General features: G+C 43.5%; 1 protein-coding gene across 10 annotated transcripts in view; it reads right to left on the bottom strand.

The window, feature by feature from the left end:
* CC2D2B (coiled-coil and C2 domain containing 2B) overlaps positions 1-21,257 on the bottom strand; it is a 156,351-nt gene that overhangs the window by 4,360 nt on the left and 130,734 nt on the right. For 9 of the 10 annotated variants that reach the window (XM_061635554.1, XM_061635556.1, XM_061635561.1 and 6 more), the window contains one exon: positions 14,047-14,105. The exons of the other annotated variant lie outside the window; for it this stretch is intronic. In XM_061635554.1, coding sequence (XP_061491538.1) covers positions 14,047-14,105 — 59 coding nt within the window. The remainder of the gene's footprint in view (positions 1-14,046; positions 14,106-21,257) is intronic. 10 annotated transcript variants of the gene reach the window in all.

Below are 21,257 nucleotides of genomic sequence, written 5' to 3'. Positions count from 1 at the left end.
ATATTTGTAAGAGGGTACCTGGGCAATTCTTTGCCCATCTATTAACCAGTTGAAGACTTTTGGTGACTTGGAGAAGGCTACAATTTTAGTTTTACTATAGTTAATGGCTAGTTGGTTTTGTGCACAATATGCCATAAAAGCACGAAGCAAGCGTTTTAGGCCGATTCTGGAGAAGGCTAGTAAGGCCGCATCATTGGCATAGAGCAATATTGGACATCTATGCTCGTTAATCTTAGGAGAATGGAAGGAAGGGGAAAGACAACTATTTCTCATATCGTTAAGGAAGAGGTTGAAAAGCAGGGGCGCTAAAACACAACCCTTTCATAATAGGGATGGAATTAGACAACCCTCCTTCTATGCCACAGCAAATTCTGAGGGAGGTGTTTTTGTGAAGATTGTAAATAAGAAAGAGCAGTCTTTTCTCGATCGTTGTACTCGCTAATTTGTTCCATAGAATATTCCTAGGTATCGAGTCAAAGGCCGCTCTTAGATCCACAAATGCTGTGTATAAGCCACTGCCCACATGATTCCTGTACTTCTCCGCCAGATGGAATAATAGGGCGCAGTGATCAATTACCGAGCGACCCCTTCTAAACCCTGCCTGTTCGTAGCCTAGAATGTTTTCTTCTTCTATCCATGAAACCAGTCTGTTTTTCAGATAGATAGCATATAATTTTCCTATAACAGAAAGCAAACTGATTGGTCTATAGTTATTAGGGTCTTCTCTGGGGCCTTTTTTGTAGATTGGTATGATTAAGGCTTCACTCCAAGCCGGAGGAATAAGTCCTGTATTGTTTATTAATGTAAATAGATTGGCCAAGACCGGAGCCCACCAATCTTGATGATTTTTAAGTAGCTCTGGAGGTAAGTTATCTCCTCCCGGTGCCTTTGACACTTTGAGCTGAGAAATTAGGTCTATTATTTCAAGATTGGAGACTGGATTCCAAAGTGGCACCGATTTTAGATCAAAGATAAATGAGTTATTTGGTGTTGTGTATAATACATTTTTCTGCGTAGCTATATAATGTTCTTCCCATATATAGGGGGGGATATTACAGGGGATGTAATTTGTAGGCCTATGGTTTCCAGATATTAAAGACCAAAACTTTTTTGTATTTTTAGATTTAACTGCTTGTATTAGAGAATTCCAGCCTGCCTTTTGGAATTGTCTCTTTTTGTTTGCTATTATTAATTTATATTCGTTTTTAGCTTTGTAGTATTCCAAAGGAAGATTTATAGAATTGCAGTGTCTATATTATAAGTATAATTGTTTTACATGTATTTTTGCTTGTTTGCATTCCTGGTCGAACCAGTGGGGCAAATGCATATTAGATTTCATTTTTTTATAATTGGAATTGGAAACAATGGAATTTAAAGCTTCCGTAAGTGAAGTATATGAAGATAACGCCTTTAAATTACTAGTGGTATTGCTTAGTTGGGATTGTAGTGCCAGTGCAGAAGGGGAAACAAGAAACTCTGCTACTTTGGAAGCTACAAAAAAGGACCATTTGTGTCTTTTATGATATTGTTGTGCGGGATTAAATGACAAGTTATAATTCCGCTCTAGTCTTATTTTCTCATCTATTCAAGTTGCGCAGGTTAACGGCAGATGGTCACTATCTTGCCTAGTGCCTATTGCAAAGTTATCTATAGCCTTGAGCAGTCTAAGAGGAATTATTATGTAGTCTATGACACTACTTCCTCTGTTGGAAATAAAAGTGAATTCATTCGAAGACCCCCAAGTTTCTAATCCATTTAGAATTACCAAATCACGATTCCCTACCATACGGGTTCAGCAAATGCCTGAATAGTTTACTCTGTTGTCTTTAGAGGATCTGGCTTGGTGATTGACAAACCGTTCCTTATCCTCCCCCCCCCCACAGTTTACATGAGAATAAGGTATCATTGTTGGGGCCAGTTCTGGCATTAAAATCGCCCATGAAAATTGTTAAAGCCTTCGGGTAGCGGATCTCCAATTTTAATTTATAGCTGTCTAGTTCTTCCCACATTTGATCAGTTTCTGCCCTTGCTGTGGAAGGGGGAATATAAACATTAAACAATAGCAGAGATAAAGACTGAAATGTAAGTATTACCACTATAGCAATATTTTTACAGGGGGTTAGTTTTACCAGTTGCATTTTAAGTGAGGTAGAAAGTAGGATTACTAGGCCACCCTTTGCTCTGCCTTTTCCTTCCGCTGATACATGGTATGCTGGGAGTTCTATAGAAGTGTATCCAACCAAGGTTATTGCTGACGTGATCCATGTTTCTTGCAGGCAAATGACATCAAATTTATGTAAATAGCTATTCATGTCAGGGTTGTTAAGTTTAGAGGACCAACCCGCAATGTTCCATGAGATACATTTTAGGGGTAAATCCGCCCCAGACCTTTTTCTGATAAAGGGTGCAGAGGGAGGACTAGGAGATGGCATTAAATTCTGTGGCATAGCTACTGTCTCTAAGGCGGGTCAATGCATTACTTCTATTTGTTCCAGAAAGCCAGTGTGATCAACAAATACTGCTCCTGACTGGTTAACTATATGTTGTTTGATGTTATTTGTTTCCTTTACTTGCACTGGCATTACATCCGATGAGCTGTGCGGGGACTGCCTCTGCGTTCTTATGTTATTCCTTTCATTTTGGTCACTCAATAGATGCTGAATTAATTGATAGAATTTGTCAATGATCAGCGACCGTTCAGTGGTTGGTAACTGGGAATATAATTCCTTAAATTGTAATTCTTCAGGGATTAATTCACTCAATAAAGTAGTTGAAGATTGGGACACCGCAGGCAATACCGGCAAAATCGGACCCATTGTCGTATTATGTTGTGTGTGAGCTCCCAAGTTATATGTGGTGATGGAGGAGGCAGTCACGAGCAAAGAGTCTTGAGGAGAATTGGTTTGTATTAGTGAAATATGCGAAATTGAGTTGATGTAATATCTCTGTAAAAATAAACCTCTTTCTTCAAATTTTTCTCTTATTGAATATATCCGATTGACATCTGCTGTAGAATGAAAAGTGATTATCATGCGAAGGTAGTCAGAATCCGAAGATATATTAAGTAATGACCTAATATAATTTGTATTATGTAAAGGTTGCATCAGTTGGGAAAACCACTTATCCAAGGACGTTATACTTGGATTTATAAGGTTACCTCCTGAATATTTTCGCTTATAAGACACTGCCAATTTGTTCCTTTGCAGAACTAGATTCCATGGTTGTGCTTACGTATTAATAGAGAGTACTCTTGGGTATGTTCCTGGCAGTTGGAGTGTCGACTCCAGAGTGTTACCTGTGTTATCAGTTCTGTTCAGTGTATCCGAGCTGATGTTATTGCTCTCTTGGGCAGTTATTTTTACAGTCTTATTTGAGTGACGTTTGTTAGAAGAAGTTGAGTTTTTTGAGTCTATAAGTTTAAATAGTGGCTTAAAGTTCATTTTGTTATTAGTTGACGATTTGGTATTTGTGATGTTCTTAGTTTTCTTAGTCTTTCTATTATTGTTTAAAGTTCCATTTTTAGTGTGCTTTTTCTTTGCTGACTTCTTGTCTTTTTCCTTTATGTCTTTCAGTTCCAATCCCTGTTGTTTCAAGTTGGTAGCAGGAGATATTAAAGAACTCAGTCTGTTTTGCTCCTGGGAAAGATGAGGGCTTAATACATTCACTAAGGTCGTAAGTTGTTTGTTTCAACAAGAAATCCTTTGACAAGACGTAATTCTTCTGAGATGAGGGCATGCCAGCCTAAGATGGCGTTCGTAGAAGCCGGGGGGGGGGAGTAGATGATTGATGGCGGCTCGGAGGAGGACGCGGTAGTCAGAGCTCCGTAGCCAAGCCCTTTTATCATCTATTTTAACATCTATTTTTACATCTATTTTAAATTAATGAAGTTTGCCTACCTCGGGGCGTTGGGACGAAGAGTGCTGAGGAATGGTTGTGGCGGCGGCAGAGGAGACGAGAGGGGAAGGAGACGAGAGGCGGCGGCGAGCGGGCGTTGTGAAGGGGCGGCTCTGCAGTGGTGAGAGTACCGCAGAGGAGCGCCTGGCGGCAGTGAGAGAGCCGCGGGAGAGCGGCGGCAAGAAAGCACCGGGTGGGAGCAATTCCGTGGCGGTGAGAGCGCTACGGAGGAGCCCCTGGTGACGGTGAGAGCGCCGTGGGGGAACGCCCGGCGCCGGGTGCAGCCGCAAACGTCGACTCCGCAGTGGTGAGGGCGCCGCGGGGGAACGCCCGATGCCGAGTGCAGCTGCGAGCATCGACTCCGCGGCTGTGAGAGCGCCGCGGGGGAACACCCAACGCCGAGTGCAGCTGCGAACATCGACTCCGCGGCGGTGAGAGCGCCGCGGGGGGGAATGCCCTACGCCAGGTGCAGCTGCGGGAGAGCATCGTGGGTGGGCGGCTCCACCGCGGTGGGAGCGCTGTGGAGGAGTGTACGATGCTAAGTGTGGCCGTGAGAGAGCGCTGCGAAGGAGCACTTTGGCGGCGGTGAGAGAGCTGCGGGACGGGAGTGCTCGACGATGAGAGTGGCGGCGAGAGAGTGCTGTGAGGGAACGATGTGGTAGTGGGGAGTGCACTGCAGAGGAGCGCCCGGCGGCGGTGAGAGAGCTGCGGGAGAGTGGTGGTGAGAGAGCACCGTGTAGGAGCAACTCCGCAGCGGTGAGAGCACTATGGAGGAGCCCCTGGTGGCGGTGAGAGTGGGAGTCGTGTTCCATCTTTGGCATCTTCGACCTCAGGCGCCACGGCTCTGAGCTGTTTCTAGATCCGGCACTGCTTTCCGGGTTGGCTCCATTCATTGCATTCATTGCTTTTGGACCCTTTACCATCTTTGGGCCCGTGTTGTAACGACTACTGCTATTGTTGTTTGCCAACCATCGTCATTGTTGTTGTTTGGTGGTATGAGTGGTTTGTATGAGTGTGGGTGTGATTGTGTATAGATTATGAGTTTTGTTGTTTATTTTATTTTTATTTTTATTATGTGCCTGGGCGGGAGGATAGGGTGTGGGGAGGGAGGACCAGAGGGGGCCCCTATTAGCGTAGTGACGGGCAATGGGAGGTATGGTGTTGTGAGGAGGACATGCCAGTTTAGGGGAACTCGGCCCAGACAATTGGTGGCTGTACCATGTTCCGGTCCTCCCCGCACCCACAGGATTGCTGGTAGTTCTATCAGCCAACCCTCGGATCTCCAGTTGCTGCTTCTTAATGCCAGATCGGTAAATAATAAAACCTCCCTCATCCAAGATTTAATTGTGGATGAGGTGGCCGATCTGGCGTTTATTACTGAAACCTGGGTGAGCGATCTGGGAGGCATTAATCTCTCCCAGCTATGCCCACCTGGGTATTCAGTTCAGCATCTGGGAAGGTCCGAGGGTCGGGGAGGGGGAATCACTGTGGTCTATAGAAGTTCAATCCCTCTTGTTAGGCACCCTATCCAGGTGGCTAATGGTCTGGAGTGCCTTCATATTGCGTTGGGTCAACGAAACAGACTGGGAATACTGTTGGTGTACCGTCCACCCTGCTGCCCAACAGCCTCCCTAACTGAGCTGACAGAGGTGGTCGCGGGTTTGGTCTTGCGATCCCCCAAACTTTTGGTATTGGGGGATCTCAACATTCATGCCGAGACCGCTTTGTCCGGGGTGGCTCAGGACTTCATGGCCTCCATGACCACCATGGGGCTGTCTCAATTTGCTATTGGCCCTAAGCATATTTTGGGGCATACTCTAGACTTGATTTTTGCCACTGAATTAGGGGATGGTGATCTAGGAGTGAGGGATTTTACATCTATTCCTTTGTCATGGTCAGACCACCGCCTATTGAGGTTTAGACTCACAATGTGTTCTTCCCTCTGCAAGGGTGGAGGACCTATTAAGATGGTCCGTCCCCGGAGACTAATGAATCCTGAGGGTTTTCAGAAGGCTCTAGGGAGTTTTCCAGCTGATAAAACTGATGCTCCTGTCGAAACCCTGGTCAATCTGTGGAATACGGAAATGACCCGGGCAGCTGACACGATCGCCCCAATGCGCCCTCTCCTTTGCAGAGCTCAATTGGCTCCATGGTTTACCCCGGAGCTAAGAGTGATGAAGCAAGAAAGGAGACGGCTTGAGTGCAAATGGAGACGAACTCCCGACGGCTGTAGTCTTGTACTTGTGAAGGTCTCTACCAAGCTCTATGTGAAGGCGGTGAGGGCAGCAAAGAAGCAGTACTTCGCTGCCACCATTCAGTCATCTTCTAACCGCCCAGCGGAGCTTTATAAAGTTGTTCGGGGACTTTTACATTCTAGTCCCCAGAACGCAATAACACCATCAATAGCCCGCTGTAATGAGTTTGCGAGACACTTCCAAGATAAGATCACGAACATCTGCCGGGACCTTGACTCCAATATTGTAGCAGTTGACCCTAATGAGGTGTCCAGAGCACAGTTGTGTCCTGTTTTATTGGATGAGTTTCAGTTGGTACAGCTCGAGGATGTGGACAAGGTGCTTGGACAGGTGTGGGCGACCACGTCTGCCCTGGACCCTTGCCCCTCGTGGCTAATAAAAGCTGGCAGGAATGGAACAGCCGGATGGGCCAAGGAGGTGATTAATGCCTCTCTACGAGAGGGAGTGGTACCATTTAGTCTGAAACAGGCGGTGGTAAAACCGCTCCTAAAAAAACCCTCCTTAGACCCTGAAAATTTTGACAACTATAGACCGGTAGCAAATATCCCATTCCTGGGCAAGGTTTTAGAGCGTGTGGTCGCTCGCCAGCTCCAGGCTCTCTTGGATGAAACTGATTATCTGGATCCATTTCAATCGGGCTTTCGGCCAGGATTTGGTACAGAAACAGCCTTGGTCGCCCTGTATGATGACCTCTGTCGGGAGAGAGACAGAGGGAGTGTAACTCTGTTGGTTCTCCTAGATCTCTCAGTGGCTTTTGATACCATCGACCATGGTATCCTTCTGGAGCGGCTTGCGGACTTGGGAGTTGGAGGCACTGCCTGGCAGTGGCTGTGCTCCTACCTCGAGAATCGTCTCCAGAAGCTGGTGCTTGGGGAGCATTACTCGAATCCCTGGGTACTCCAATATGGGGTCCCGCATGGTTCGGTTCTGTCCCCCATGCTTTTTAATATCTATATGAAGCCGCTGGGTGAGGTCATAAGGAGATTTGGAGTGCGTTTCCAGCAATATGCTGATGATACGCAGCTCTACTTCTCCTTTTCATCTTCTTCAGGTGAGGCTGTTGATGTACTAAATCACTGCCTGGCCGCGATAATGGACTGGATGCGAGCTAATAAACTGAGACTCAATCCTGACAAGACTGAGATGCTGTTGGTGGGGGAGCTCTCTGCCCAGATGGCTGATGTCCGACCTGCCCTAGATGGGGTTACACTCCCCCTAAAGGAGCAGGTCCATAGTTTGGGGGTCTTATTAGATCCGCTCCTGTCTCTGGAGGCTCAGGTAGCCTCAGTGGCACGGAACATGTTCTACCAGCTTCGGCTGGTAGCCCAACTATGACCCTATCTGGACAGGGAGAACCTTGCCACAGTTATCCATGCTCTGGTAACCTCTAGATTGGACTACTGTAATGCACTCTATGTAGGGTTACCTCTGAAGATGGTTTGGAAACTTCAGCTGGTGCAGAATGCTGCGGCCAGAGTTCTTACTGGGATTAAAAAATATGATCATATAACCCCTGTCCTGGCCCAGCTGCACTGGCTACCAATATGTTTCTGGGCCAGATTCAAAGTGTTGGTTTTTACCTATAAAGCCCTTAACAGCATTGGACCGCAATACCTGGTGAAACGCCTCTCCCGCTATATACCTGCCCGTTCACTACGTTTGACATCGAAGGCCCTTCTCCGGGTTCCAACGCATATGGAGGCCCGGAGAGTAATAACCAGAACTAAGGCCTTCTCAGTGGTGGCCCCCGAGCTATGTAACGCCCTCCCTGATGAGATACGCCTGGCGCCTTCTTTGTTATCCTTTCGGCGCCAGGTAAAGACCTACCTCTTTGCTCAGGCATTTTAATTTTATTTTATTTTATTTTAATTTGTCTTTGTCTTGATTTTGTTTCTATTTTTTACAGTGTATTGTTATCATGTTTATTGTATTTTAATCTGTTTTTACCTTTTGTACACCGCCCTCAGAGCTAGAAAGCTATAGGGCGGTTTAGAAATCTAATAAAATAAATAAATAAATAAATAAATAAAATGAATGTTTGCTTCAGGGCTCAATATAGGCATAGATGTTAATTCGCTTTGTGCTTCTCTTAGAGAATCAAGAGAATCCAGAGTAATCATCTCTATTATTGAGCTCTCTGACCCCTCCTCTGAGACACATTTAAAACCGGCATCATGAAGTTCCTCTGCCAAGGATTTGGCTGCTATCTCTGCTGCATATGCTTGCACTGAAAAGGTATTTCCTAGCGTCCATTCGTGTGGGGCAGTTAGAACGGGATCGTTTTGTATAACTTTTTTAGTGGGAGCTGAAGTATAAGATAGATCTTTTTCACACATGAAATAGTCCGTAATTCTTGTTTGAGCATTACTCTTCATTTTATCACCCTCCATTACACTCCCACCTCCTTTGGTATTTCCTTAATGAGCAGTTGTCTAGCCGGGGCTTATCGGCGTTTCGAGTCTGAATACAAGCTAAAGAAAGGAGTCTAAAGTTTGTTTGATATATATGCTGATGTAGCAAAAGCTACTAAAAGAAGTCAGCTATAGAAAAAAGGTAACAAATTGCTGCCAGTAAGATTAATTAGCAAGTTATGTTGAGAATAACGGAGCGGCTGAGAAAACGCCTCTTACCGGAAGAAGTACCGGAAGGAGATCTCTCGGCATAGATGGTATAAGACACCAGTACAACTTTCTCGTATGGAATATCACCAGAGTATTGGTGTCAATGTGGAAGCAGGGGGGCATACTTCCACCTTTGGTGGCAGCATTTTGGATATGTGTACAACAAGAAATTTCTGATATTTTGAGGGAATCTATTGAGTTTATGCCTCAGTTATTGTTACTCTTGATGCTTGAAGGCCTTAACTCAGATGTCAAATCTAAAGAATTGCTCACCTTTCTGGAGACTCGTTTTTCTGAGCCTCCAGGTGAGGTGTGGGGAAAATGGCAGCACGAGAGGCAGTTCCTTCTGAACTCCCATTTGTTTTAAAGGTTTTTATCCTTTTTTTTTACCTAGGATTTTAATCATTGTTTTTGAAATAGGTAAGTAAAGAGACTTTGTTTTGAAAGGTTCTGCTCACCAGTGTTTTACGAGTTCAGCAACCTTGGTTGGGGTTCCAGCTGCTGCCTGATCCTGAGATTTAGTGATTCAGTAAAAGTGATCAAATGCAGCTGACAGAGAAGAGATTAAGAAAACCACTCTAGGGCTTCCAGCAACTCTGCATTATGACTTCCTGGTGGATGGTTCAGATACTCTAGAGCAGCCTTTCCCAACCTTTGGGTCCCCAGATGTTCCTGGACTACAATTTCCATCATTCCTGACCATTGGCCATGCTGACAGGGGCTGATGGGAGTTGTAGTCCAACAACATCTGGGGACCCAAAGGTTGGGAAAGGCTGCTCTAGAGATTGGAAGTAAGAATTTATATTTGCTTTTGACAGCGAACTTTTGGGGTGGTAGTCTTCAGCTGGTGAGAGAGACTCAGAAATGAGGGAACAATTTCCAGTTGCAAAGAGAAGCTAAGTGCTACAGTAAACAGTCTGAGAAAACACGCTTGTTTGTCCATGACCTTGGGTGTGCAGACACAGATGCTTTAAGGCTGCTTGAGATATATAAAGCTCAAAGTCCCTGTCAGCTGTAGCATGGATTTAAGAGCATGGATTTCCATTCTGGAAAGTATCTATAGTTGAAAACTGGGGACCACCCATGTGAAGCCTGAAATACTACCATAGCCTGCTTGGATAAGTTTTTTTTTCCTGGACAAATTCTGCAATGGTTCAGACAGGGAGGCAACACTTGCTGCATAACAGTCACCTAGACAACATAAGTATCCCCTAAATCAAAACATCCATAAGGGCTTTCTTCCCCAGTGTGATTGATTGTGATGTTCCAGAAAAAGACATAAAGAGATATTGATGGGAGACCTGGAGGAGATGGATTTACAGGGATATGCTGTTTTTGAAGAGCATGATCAGCAAAGCGATAGTTGACTCTCAGAATTTTCTGAAGTTACAATAAATCATCCATTCTCTGAGTCGTATCCCTCATAGTTAGTTGGAAATGATGGTGGAACTGCACATAAAGATGTGTCTCTAACCTGAAAAAATCTGAGGTTGGAGATCAAGCCACAAAAGATTCTGGTGACATTAATGCAGTTTTACAGTATGAACAGCTGTCTGGATGGTAGTCAATTGCTGAAGAAGACTATGAGGACTTTAGATGAGTACAAAAGACTGGATGAGTCCTCTATGACTCTGGATAGACTAATAAACCATAATGCTAAGGTGCTGCTAAATTGTTTAAATCAGAAGTAAGGATGGAATCCTCTCCTTTTTTATGTTCTATTTTTAAGTGTGGCCCACTAGTGATTGTTAACGATCCAATTCCTTTTTCATCCAATAACTTTTCATTTTTCTGATATCCTCCAATATATATGTATATATATATTTGCTTTGCAGATAATTATCAATATTATAACTGCTATTTATTCAAGAGTCTCCACTGGAATCTATATTTATTCTGAACTCTATAATTATTGCCTATTTACATTCCTTTTAAAGTGCATCGCCAGAGCAGATGAAGGCAGATAATCAAGTCAGTGTCTTCCCCTCTGCTGCTTACAATCAACATCTCATTCCCTCCTGCTGCTTTCTGTCTGTCTGTTACAATCAACACTTCATTGACATCAGTGAAAGGGAATACACATTTGAAGAGCTCACATAGAAAGTAGATCCATAAAAGTATCACTCACACTACTGATGATTTCAAAGCAATTAAAAAAACAAATTAGAAAAAAGAATGAATCAGAAACCAGGCGCAGAGAGTTACTACTTCAAAATTCTCTCCATAAAGATAGAGAATATCAGAAATAATAATTAATCTGATGGCAAATCCAATTATTGCAGAAACAGATCTCATTGCTAGTCAGTAGATACCTTGAATGCCCCCAGCCTCTTCCCTCCCTTAGTAATTGTTCTAAGATTAACTCATCAGAGCTAGAAACAAAGTGTTCAATTTTAACCATTCATAACAGGTGAATAAAGAATCTGTAATGTTCCTTTGTTGGGAAATGAGCATTACTGCATGATTTGTGGCATCTATCTGGATTTTTTTCTGGAGTAGGAAGACGTTACGCTGCTTAATATATATTTTTCAAAGGGGAGTGTTGAATAAAACTTTGTTGAACCATAAATTGTTGGAAATGGGGCCTATTCAATCTAAACCTGTTACCTATTACTAATTTTAGAAGGAAATCATTACAAAGTGATAAAAAGTATCCCATGAAATTTGATAAGGATATCAGAATTTAAAAGCAACAATTTAATAGCGTGGAAATGAGGTATTCCCCACTGACCTTTCCTGATAAAATCTCAATCAGGACTCCTTTTCAGGACCCATTACCCCCATTCAGGAACAAAAGAATCTCAAAAGCAAACTGTTACATCTTCCAAGAAAAGAGAAAGGAGAGGTACTCTGGGGAGCTTGAAATTAACTAAGATTCCTGAGAGTCACCCTGCAAAGGAACCGAGAGATGGGTTTTGGAGATCTTATAAAAAAGATTAGAGAGAGTATCTATTATACTGTTGTCTTGTGTAATCGCTTTCAACCACTTAGTTTATTAAACTATTGACTAGGTCTACAAGATGACTCCTAGTGACATGCCAACCTCCAGATAATCTCTTAGAATGTTGTAGGTTGGAAATGTAAACTGGTGGACCCTGAAATCTTGCAGTACCTCCAGTCATTTGATATTATTGTAATCTAGGACACAGTTACTGGAGGTGAATTCTATCTCTGTTGCAAGGTTACAGAACAACAGAAATACCAGCAATTAAAACTGAGAAATTTGGATGTGGTAATGGGAGGCTCACATTACTGGTCTCAATTAGAAACTGAAGTTGTCATTCTGGACTTTGTTTCTGGAACTTCTTTGCGGCTTTCATAGACCTGATCTAACTTTTGACTCAGAAAATAGACCCCACCTCTGGGACAAGCTTGCTAATATAAATATGGACAAAAGAATAGTTTGGTTAATTCAAAAATTCCATAGAAACAAAGTTTCCCAAGTAAGAGTGGGTTTAAACGGACATCTTAATATTTGTCAGGGGTCATGGTATTATCATGGTAAGATCAACACTCTTATTTTCCTGTAGTGGAGAAGGGGATAATTGGATAGAATTTACTACAATACCCAGGCAGGTGGGTTCCATTCCAGGTAAAATCCCCTAAACCTGAACCACCTATTTTGAGTACATGCCTGCCGAGGAGCCCCAAGGTATGTTTTCACTGCCCAGCAAACATCTAGTGAATGCTACTTGTCTTCATTAGATATTTTTAGGTCTCAACAAAATGATGGGACCATGACCTACTTGGCCCCTGTGAAATAGAGAATTTACATTAGGAGTAAAGATCAGATCCATTTCCAAAACCAGACAGTACTGATATATAATGCACAGCTCCTTTGTAGCTGAAAGAGATCCCAACTCAGATATACAGTATGCCAACAGTATGGACTCCAGGAAAAGAACCTTCCATCTCAATAACGTCATTGGGACTCTCCAGAGAAGCTCAAAGGAAGCTTTGGCGAGTGCTCTTAGGACCTTGCATAAGTCCCATTTTAAGAATCTGTGAACAGCAGCCTCCTTCAATAAAGGTGCCCCATCAAAAACTTCTTATTAAGGGGATGAGAAGAGACCTTTGGTATTACTGTAGAACAGTCTTCTACATGCATGTAAGGATGATCTCAGGTGGGACCTGAGCTCCACCTTGTGAAGTCAGCAAATCTCATAAGCATGGAGTCTCCAAGATAGTTCCGAGGCTTTATCCAAAATGTACGCTTTTTCAAGTGCCAGTCTATTGTTTCTAATACAGTATTGTCTGCTAGCCCCTGTTCTTCTTGGGAACTATAAGAAATCTTGAGTAGCACTCTTTCCAGTAAGGGATAAACTGTTGCAGTTGCCCCCCCCACCAGAGGAGACTCTGAATCACACCTGCTGTTGGCTATGGAGAAGAAGGGCTGGTTCTACTGCCAGCTGTGCTAGGCCTTTAGCTCCCCCCCCCGCACAGGCTTGTGACTACAGTTATGTATGCCATTATATGCAGACCTGAAAGGATAACAGGACTGATTCCTATAATGAGGTACCCTCTCCTCCTCCTCCTGTCTATTATCTGAAGGCAAAGCTTGTTTTATCCTTGTTTTCAACCATCCAGCGATTTCCTGAACAATCTGACTCCTTAAAGTGTCCTGTGGCCAAATGAATGTTTGAGACTATATTTCTAGTCTTCAGCCAGAGATGGCCTCAATTTGAAATGTCTGCCGCCAGCAACCTGGCCGCAAATTGCAAAGAATTTAATGTGGTATCTGTCATAAAAGCTTGATAAGTGTTTGCCTGAGATAGACTTTGTTTTGTAGAACCTCCTTAATAACATCTTTGACCTACAACACAGAGGCCCTGATACCAAGGAAAAGGTCTCATGAAACTTTCTCAAAAACATCTCAGTTCCCTTATCCCCTGGGTTTATTTTAAAAAAGTCTGCCTTATCCCTAGAAACTACTGTTTCTAAAGCTACTGAGACGCTAGGGTGGGGAGCTCGCATGCTACAGCTGATCGCTGTCAGCTGGAGCACAGGGAGCTCCCGTGTTACAGCTGAGTAGGACCCCACTTTCCGGCGGTTTTCACTTTTCGGCGGGGGCCTGGAACAGAACCTGCTGTATGAGTGGGACCCTACTGTATAGGATTTGCTTCTACAAGTTGATGTGATGGCCACCATCAGCTGCTTTTTTTGTGAAAAATAATAGTAGTATTAAAAAATTTAAATCATGATTAACACAGCATATAGTTTAACACCAAGCTCCTAAACTTCAAAAGTTCTTAATTGCTGTTGTTCAAAATAGTTACCTATTTTGTAGCTCTACCACCAAACTTTCATCAGTTGGGACATAACATAGTTCTTCTGGCTGAAACAGATATTGTACAACACAATAATATACAGATACACATTAAGCAGGATCTAGAAAGATATTCTGAAGGCATCACATTTTTTCAATACAGAAAACATAACAGGGTATTTAACTAGTGCAACGATTCCTGCTTGTGCAATGGGACTTCCCCCGTGCTCTCCCATACTTGCTCCAGAGGGTTGGGGGAACCCCTAGAACAGATTAGGGGGCATGGGGGACTGAGGGAGAAGAGGGGGAGAACATTCCATTGCTCAAGGAGAATTCAACAAGAGACTTAGCACTACATTGAATTCCACCCAACATGTTGCTACTGGGAAAATGCAGCTCTTTGATTTTTATTAAGATGTCAGAGAGGGAGGTTCCATAAGTATAAGTGATACATATTAAATATTGCTTGTGGCATTAATGAGAGAGGTTGTGCAGAAAAGAGACATTTGGTCTTAGTGTGAAATTGTCTTCTCTGTGCATGTAAAGATGATCTCAAGTGGGTAACTACTCCACCTAGCAGTTGAAGGCAGAAAGAGCACTGTTTGATTTGCAGAGATTTGCTGCTGTCTTTGGCTACATGCCACAATTCTCTGATGACAAGCCAACTGGATGAGTAAAATTACAAACTGCAAATCATGAAGAAAAAAACATAGAACAGCACTTACACACTCTCTGCTAATAAAAGAAGAATAGAGCTTGGCATCCCATAGGGAGTGGCCCTGAAATCATCTTTACATGCACAGAGAAGACCGTTTCACAGTAAGACTAAATGTCTCTCCTCCTGTGCATGGACGATCTCAGGTGGGACATATCAAAGCTGACCCATGTAGGGGGGAAGAAAAGAAGCTGGGCTGTAGAATATTACTTTCCTGGGAGAATGTGCTGTAGCACTCTCCTCCCAAAGGCAGCCTCAGCTGATGCATCAGCACCTATTTTGTAATGTTTGATAAAAATGTTAGGGCTAGCTCAAGTTGCTGCTCTGCAGATCTCATGAAAAGGAGGATTGAGGGGAAAGGTTGCAGATGTTGCAGATGCCCTGGTAGAGTGTGCCACTATTTTAAAAGGTGGTGTTAATTTCAGAGAAGTATATGCTAATGCAGTGCATGCTTTAATCCACCTAGATACAGTGAAAGTTTAAACTTTCTTCCCTAATGAAATGGGGTGGATAGAAACAGAGGGCATCCATTAGGTGGAATGATTTAGTTCTAGATATTTAAACCTTTACAGCCCTCCGCACATCCAGGAATGCCATGCCTTCTCTATGGGATGAACAGGGGAAGGACAGAAAGAAGGCAAAACAAGTTCCTGCTGACAGTGAAAGTTAGAGACAACCTTAGGACAGAAGAAAGGGTTAGTGTGTAGATTGACCCTATCCTTATGAAAAACACAGCAACTCTTCTCAACAGACATTCAACTCATACACTCTTTGTATAGAGATAATAGCTACAAGGAACACCACTTTAAAGGAAAGTAGATGGAGAGACACCATACTGAGTGGTTCGAAGAGAGGCGTCTGAAGGAGAGTTAGCACCTTGTGTAAATCCCAAGTCGGAGAGCAATGCTAGGTAGGTGGAGAAGATATTGTGGCTCCATTCAGAAAAAGCTTACTGTACACCACTTTGAGATCCAATCGGTTTCAGCTGAAGCTTGGTGTCTCAACGTGGTGGGTTTGAGCCCTGTGGAAAGACCATCTTGCAAAAAGGCCAGGATGTCATTAACACCAGCCTTTCTAGGAATTACTTTCCTTTTTTGGGACCAAGTAGAAAAACTTTTCCACGCACCCTCATAAATCCAAATGGTGGAGGCTCATTGGGATGCCATCATTGTATCAACTATCAGTGAAGATATGCCACTTTTCAATAATTCCCGCCTCTCAACTTCCATACATGAAGATCTAACCACCAAGAGTTGGGATAGTTGAAGATACCTTGTGACAGCAGGTCTCTTCTGAGAGAAATTTTCCAAGATGGTGCCACTGTGAGATTGTGAAGCTCAGAGAACCATTGTCTCCACAGCGAGAATGGGGCCACCAGGAGGACTGTTGCCAACTCATCATGGATATTTTGGAGAACCTTAGAGAGGACTGGAACTGGAGGAAAGGCGTACAAGCATCCTGGGGGCCAAGGGACATGAAAGCATCTACTGCCTCCGCTGATGGAGAGGCATAGCAGGAGAAGAATCTCCTGATCTGACAGTTGATGTGGGAGGCAAACAGATCTACTCACACTCTGTCAAAGTGAGTCATAACCTCTTGAAAAACTTCTGGGTGAACCTTCCATTCCCTTTGCTATACGTGCTCCCAGCTCAGCCAATCTGCTCAAACAGTGTCTTTGCCTTTCAGATATTCCACTGTAATGGAGTCCAGATGGGTCTCCGCCCACTGAAAAAGTTTGAGGCCTCCTGCTGAAGTTGAGCTGACCATGTACCCTCCCTGCCTATTCATGTGGGCCTTTGCAGTCACATTGTCTGTTCTGACAAGCACCGCCCTCAATGGTCTCAGCATGGCAAAATATCTCAATGCCAGATGGACTGCTTGGAGCTCCAGGAGACTGATAGGGAGTTCAGCCTCCTCCACTGACCAGAACCCCTGCACTATCTTCCCCTCACATATGGCTCCCCAGATAGCCAGTCAGGCATCTGACATGATGATTGACCATGGAGGATCTTGAAGAGGAATTCCCTTCTGCAGATTGGGTTTGTGTACCCACCATGTGGGACCAGTGAACCAACGAAGTAAGCACTATTTGACAATGGCATCTAGCAGCAATGTCATTCTGAAGCGGTACTAGTGCCCACTGAAGTGGTCAGGAGTGATGCTGTGTCCAGGGGGTTGTCTGAAATGTTGGAACCATCAACCACAATGCTGCTGCCAATTGCATAAGGTCTATTGACTGAAGAGAAAGAATGGATAGTATCACTGCCTGTAATTTGTTCACTCTGTCCTGTGATAAGGCTATAACCCCTAGTTCTGTGTCTATTGCTCCCAAGCACACAGTGTGATGAGATGGAGCTAACTGGCTCTCGACATGGTTGACTATGAAACCATGATCTTTCAGGCATGTTAACATCATGTAGAGATCGTCCCAGGAGTTTGCAGAGAGGGGGACCGAATTAAGAGGTCATCCAGATAGCAATACATGTGAATCCCTTTCAGTCTGAGGAACGCCACCAGCACACCCACTATCTCTGTGAATACCCTGAGGGCAGACAACAGATTTTATTTTATTTATTTTATTATTTGATTTATATCCCGCCCTTCCTCCCAGCAGGAGCCCAGAGAGGCAGAAATGCTAAAAACACTTTAAAACATCATAAAAAGACCTTAAAATACATTAAAACAAAACAACATTAGAAACATTTTTAAAAAGCTTTAAAAACATCTTCAAAAACAAAAAAAGAGTTAAAAACATATTATTAAAGAAAACATATTAAAAGCAATTCTAAAACAGAAGCAGACTGGGGTAGGTCTCAACTTAAAAACTTTGTTGAAAGAGGAGTCTTCAAAAGGTGCCAAAAAGATAGAATGTTGACCAGTCTGAACACCGAACTGAGCAACAAGAGTGACTTATATAGCAAAATCTTTGGCAAGGCACAATGGTGACAAATACATGATTAGTTGCTATCTTACATCAGATCATCACTGCTTGGCAGAATACATGATTAATTATTCTATATCAGGCTAGGCATCAAAGCAATTCTATGGATAACAAATTATGGCTACTATCTTAGAAGCATCACAGCATTTGATCTGAAGCATCATAATACTTGATTGATTACATTCAAAGTGAGAAGACATTATGCTAATTAAGACTACTAGCCTGCAGATCATCTTGACCTCTGAAAGCTACTCTCTCTTGGCAGTGTTAGCTCATTAGCTCTTTTAGATAAGATTTAGAGCTGCTATCCTTGGCAGTGTATCAAACGGCCACACCCCTCCCCACTAAGGCCAACTTGTTAGCTTCCCAAATAAGGACCAGGTGAACTACGGGCTGAGTTATACATTGACCGTTTCTTGACCTATCTCATCAAGCTGTCAGGAGAACACTAAAATGCTAATTTATTACAGGTGCTAAAGCCTGAGAAGGAAGCAATACAAGCTTCCATTTACAAATCTCCATTCCTAAGGTGGCTATATAATTGCATTACAATGATTATATAATTGCCCATGGCCTACAGGCTGCTGCAAAGGACTAGCCCCTTGTGAAGGCCTGGTAGAGGGAACTGTCAGGTCCCTGGGTAAGTCCACAAGTAGTGCTGAATGAGTAACCTGGGCTGAATGTGCCATTTGCACATCTTGAGAGGGTGGCTGAGATACAGATGAAGCCTGAAACCTCCAACATTAATCAGGGGAAGACCTAGCAGAGAATATAGCTCTTATTCTCTCTTCTCCATCTGAAAGGGGCTCCTGGTCCCTCTGGGATCTACATGAAATGCTGTGAAAACCTTCTGACCCATGATGATTTTCAGACAAAATGGTGTCTTCCCTGGCACTGCCCAGATTTCTCTCAGAGATCCCTGCAGAAGCACCCAAAGACCCCTCTTCCACCCTGCCCCATTCCCACCGATTCATATACAAGCCAGGGTGCAATGAACTGATGAAGCTTGCATCCACAGTAGCCACCCTACTTGCCACTGACAAAACTGCCTCAGCACCCTTGTGCCTGCTGGTGGAGGGGCAGGCTGGACCGCCTCCATCAATGGGTTCTGTAAAATGGTGGTCACTGGTGGCTGGAAATTGACATGGGCTACAATAGCGCTGAGGCCAGAGCTGTTGGTGGCTATAGTGGTTTGGGTTTTTTGGTGAAAAACAATAGGCTCGGTGGGCCTTACGGGAGAAAGGGGTGAGCAGGAGAGATATTTGAGCGCTTGGCGCCAAAAAGTTCACCGAGTTGTGGCCACTCTAGAGGCAGGGGGATGAAACTGGCTGCTCTCGAGAAGGTGAGGGGAGCAAAGCCTAGAGAAGATAGTAGCCTGCTGAAGACTTGAGTGCCTGGACATCTGGCACTGAAGTGTCCACGGAGCTGCAGCCGCTCTGGAGATGGGGGGGAAGGCGAGTTCAGTCTGGTGAAGGCAGGGCGCTTAGTGGTGGAACACCTACAGAGCTGCGGCTGCTCCAGAGATGGGGGGGGCATGGGTTAGTAGCAAACAAAGGTGGAAAACAAACAGGTTCCTTTTTTTTTAACGAAGGAATTACACTGACCAAACATATAGAAAAAATGAGAAAATAAAGGACACAATAAACACAGAACCAAATATAGGCCTGAACCAAAGGTAAGCAGAGAGCAGAATCAACCATCTTTGGTGAAGACAGAAAGAGAACTGTGGCATGTAGCCAGGGAAAGCAGGAAGTCTCAGCAAATTGAAAAGTGGTCTTTCTGCCTTCAGCTGCTAGGTGGAGATAGTTACCCACCTGAGATCATCTTTCATGCACAAGAGAAGTGTAGCATTGATGGAGGATTTAGTGAGAACACACATAAAACTGACAATATACTTCTACCACTAACTGCAACTCTCATCTGTTTTCCCACTGTGAGGGATAATTAGATTAGCCAGCTACCACGAGATTGCTGAGGCTGCATGTTTCTTTCCTCCTAAAAAAAACCTTAAAAGTCTATATTTATGTAGATAGATTATGTCTACATATTTTAAAGTCTATTTATGTTACTGATATTTTATTTATTTATTTATTACATTTATACCCTGCCTTTCTTTTCATGATAGAAACCCAAGGCAGTTTACATATGGTTCCCAGGCAGTCTCCAATCCAAGCACTGACCAGACCTGACCCTGCTTAGCTTCAGCAGGGTGTTGGCCTCATGCGTCTTCAGACCATAGTCTGGGATTTTCTTATGACTATTTTATACTATGTTATGTAAACCACTTTGATTTTTTTATTAAGTGGTCTATAAAACTTGTTAAATAAATACAGTGAAATACTATGGGTTATCTATATATACACTAGTAAATTCACCTTGTACTCTGAAAGCATAGATTCATGTTTGTTTGTTCATTTATATCCTGCTCTTCCTCCCAGAAGGAGCCCAAGGTGGCAAATAAAAACACTAAAAGCACTCTAAAACATCTTAAAAACAAAATATTTTAAGACATTTAAACAAAACAACCGGAAAAACATATTAAACCATCTTTAAAAACTAGTTAAAACAAAGTATCTTAAAAACAGCTTTAAAAACATGTTAAAATGCAATTCCAACACAGATACAGACTGGGATAAGGTCTCTCCTTAAAAGGCTTGTTGAAAGAGGAAGGCCTTCAGTAGGTGCCGAAAAGATAACAGAGATAGTGCCTGTCTAATATTTAAGGGGAGGGAATTCCAAAGTGTTGGTGCTACAACACTAAAGGTCCGTTTCCTATGTTCTGCAGAACAGACATACTGATAAGATAGTATCTGCAGGAGGCCCTCACCTGCACAACACAGTGATCAACTGATTATATAAGGGGTAAGATGATATTTCAGGTATCCTGGTCCCAAGCTGCATAGGGCTTTGTATACCAAAACCAAAATCTTGAACTTAGCCCAGTAGCTAATGGGCAGCCAGTGCAATTCTTTCAGCAGCAGGGTGACATGTTGGTGATACCCTGCCCCAGTGAGTGGTTGTGCTACTTCATTTTGCACCAGCTGCAGCTTCTGGAACAATCTCAAGGGCAGCCCCATATAGAGCACATAATAATAATCCGGCCTGGAATTTACCAGTGCATGGACATCAATGATCAGGCTATCCTGGTCCAGAAATGGCCGCAGCTGTCTTACCAGCCAAAGCTGGTAAAAGGCACTCTTAGCCACTGGGCCTCTAGTGACAAAGATGGATCCAGGAGCATCTCCAGACTACAAACCTGCTCTTTCAGAGGGAGTATGACCTCATCCAAAGCAGACAATTGACCAATCATTCAAATTTGGGAACCACCAACTCACAGCACCTCCTTCTTGCTAGGATTCAGACTCAGTTTATTGGCCCTCATCCAATCCACCACTGAGTCCAAGCAGTAGTCCCAGACTTGCGCAGCCTCTCCTAATTGATGTTACAGAGAACTAGAGCTGGGTACCATCAGTGTACTACTGACATCTCACCCCAGATCTCCTGATGACCACTCCCAAGGGCTTCATATAGATGTTAAACAGCATTGGGGACAAGATGATACCCT

This window comes from Rhineura floridana, chromosome 7, assembly GCF_030035675.1.
Source record: "Rhineura floridana isolate rRhiFlo1 chromosome 7, rRhiFlo1.hap2, whole genome shotgun sequence".
Classification (NCBI taxonomy): Eukaryota; Metazoa; Chordata; class Lepidosauria; order Squamata; family Rhineuridae; genus Rhineura; species Rhineura floridana.
The sequence above is the reverse complement of the archived record's forward strand: the minus strand, read 5'-3'. Positions and strand labels throughout refer to the sequence as shown.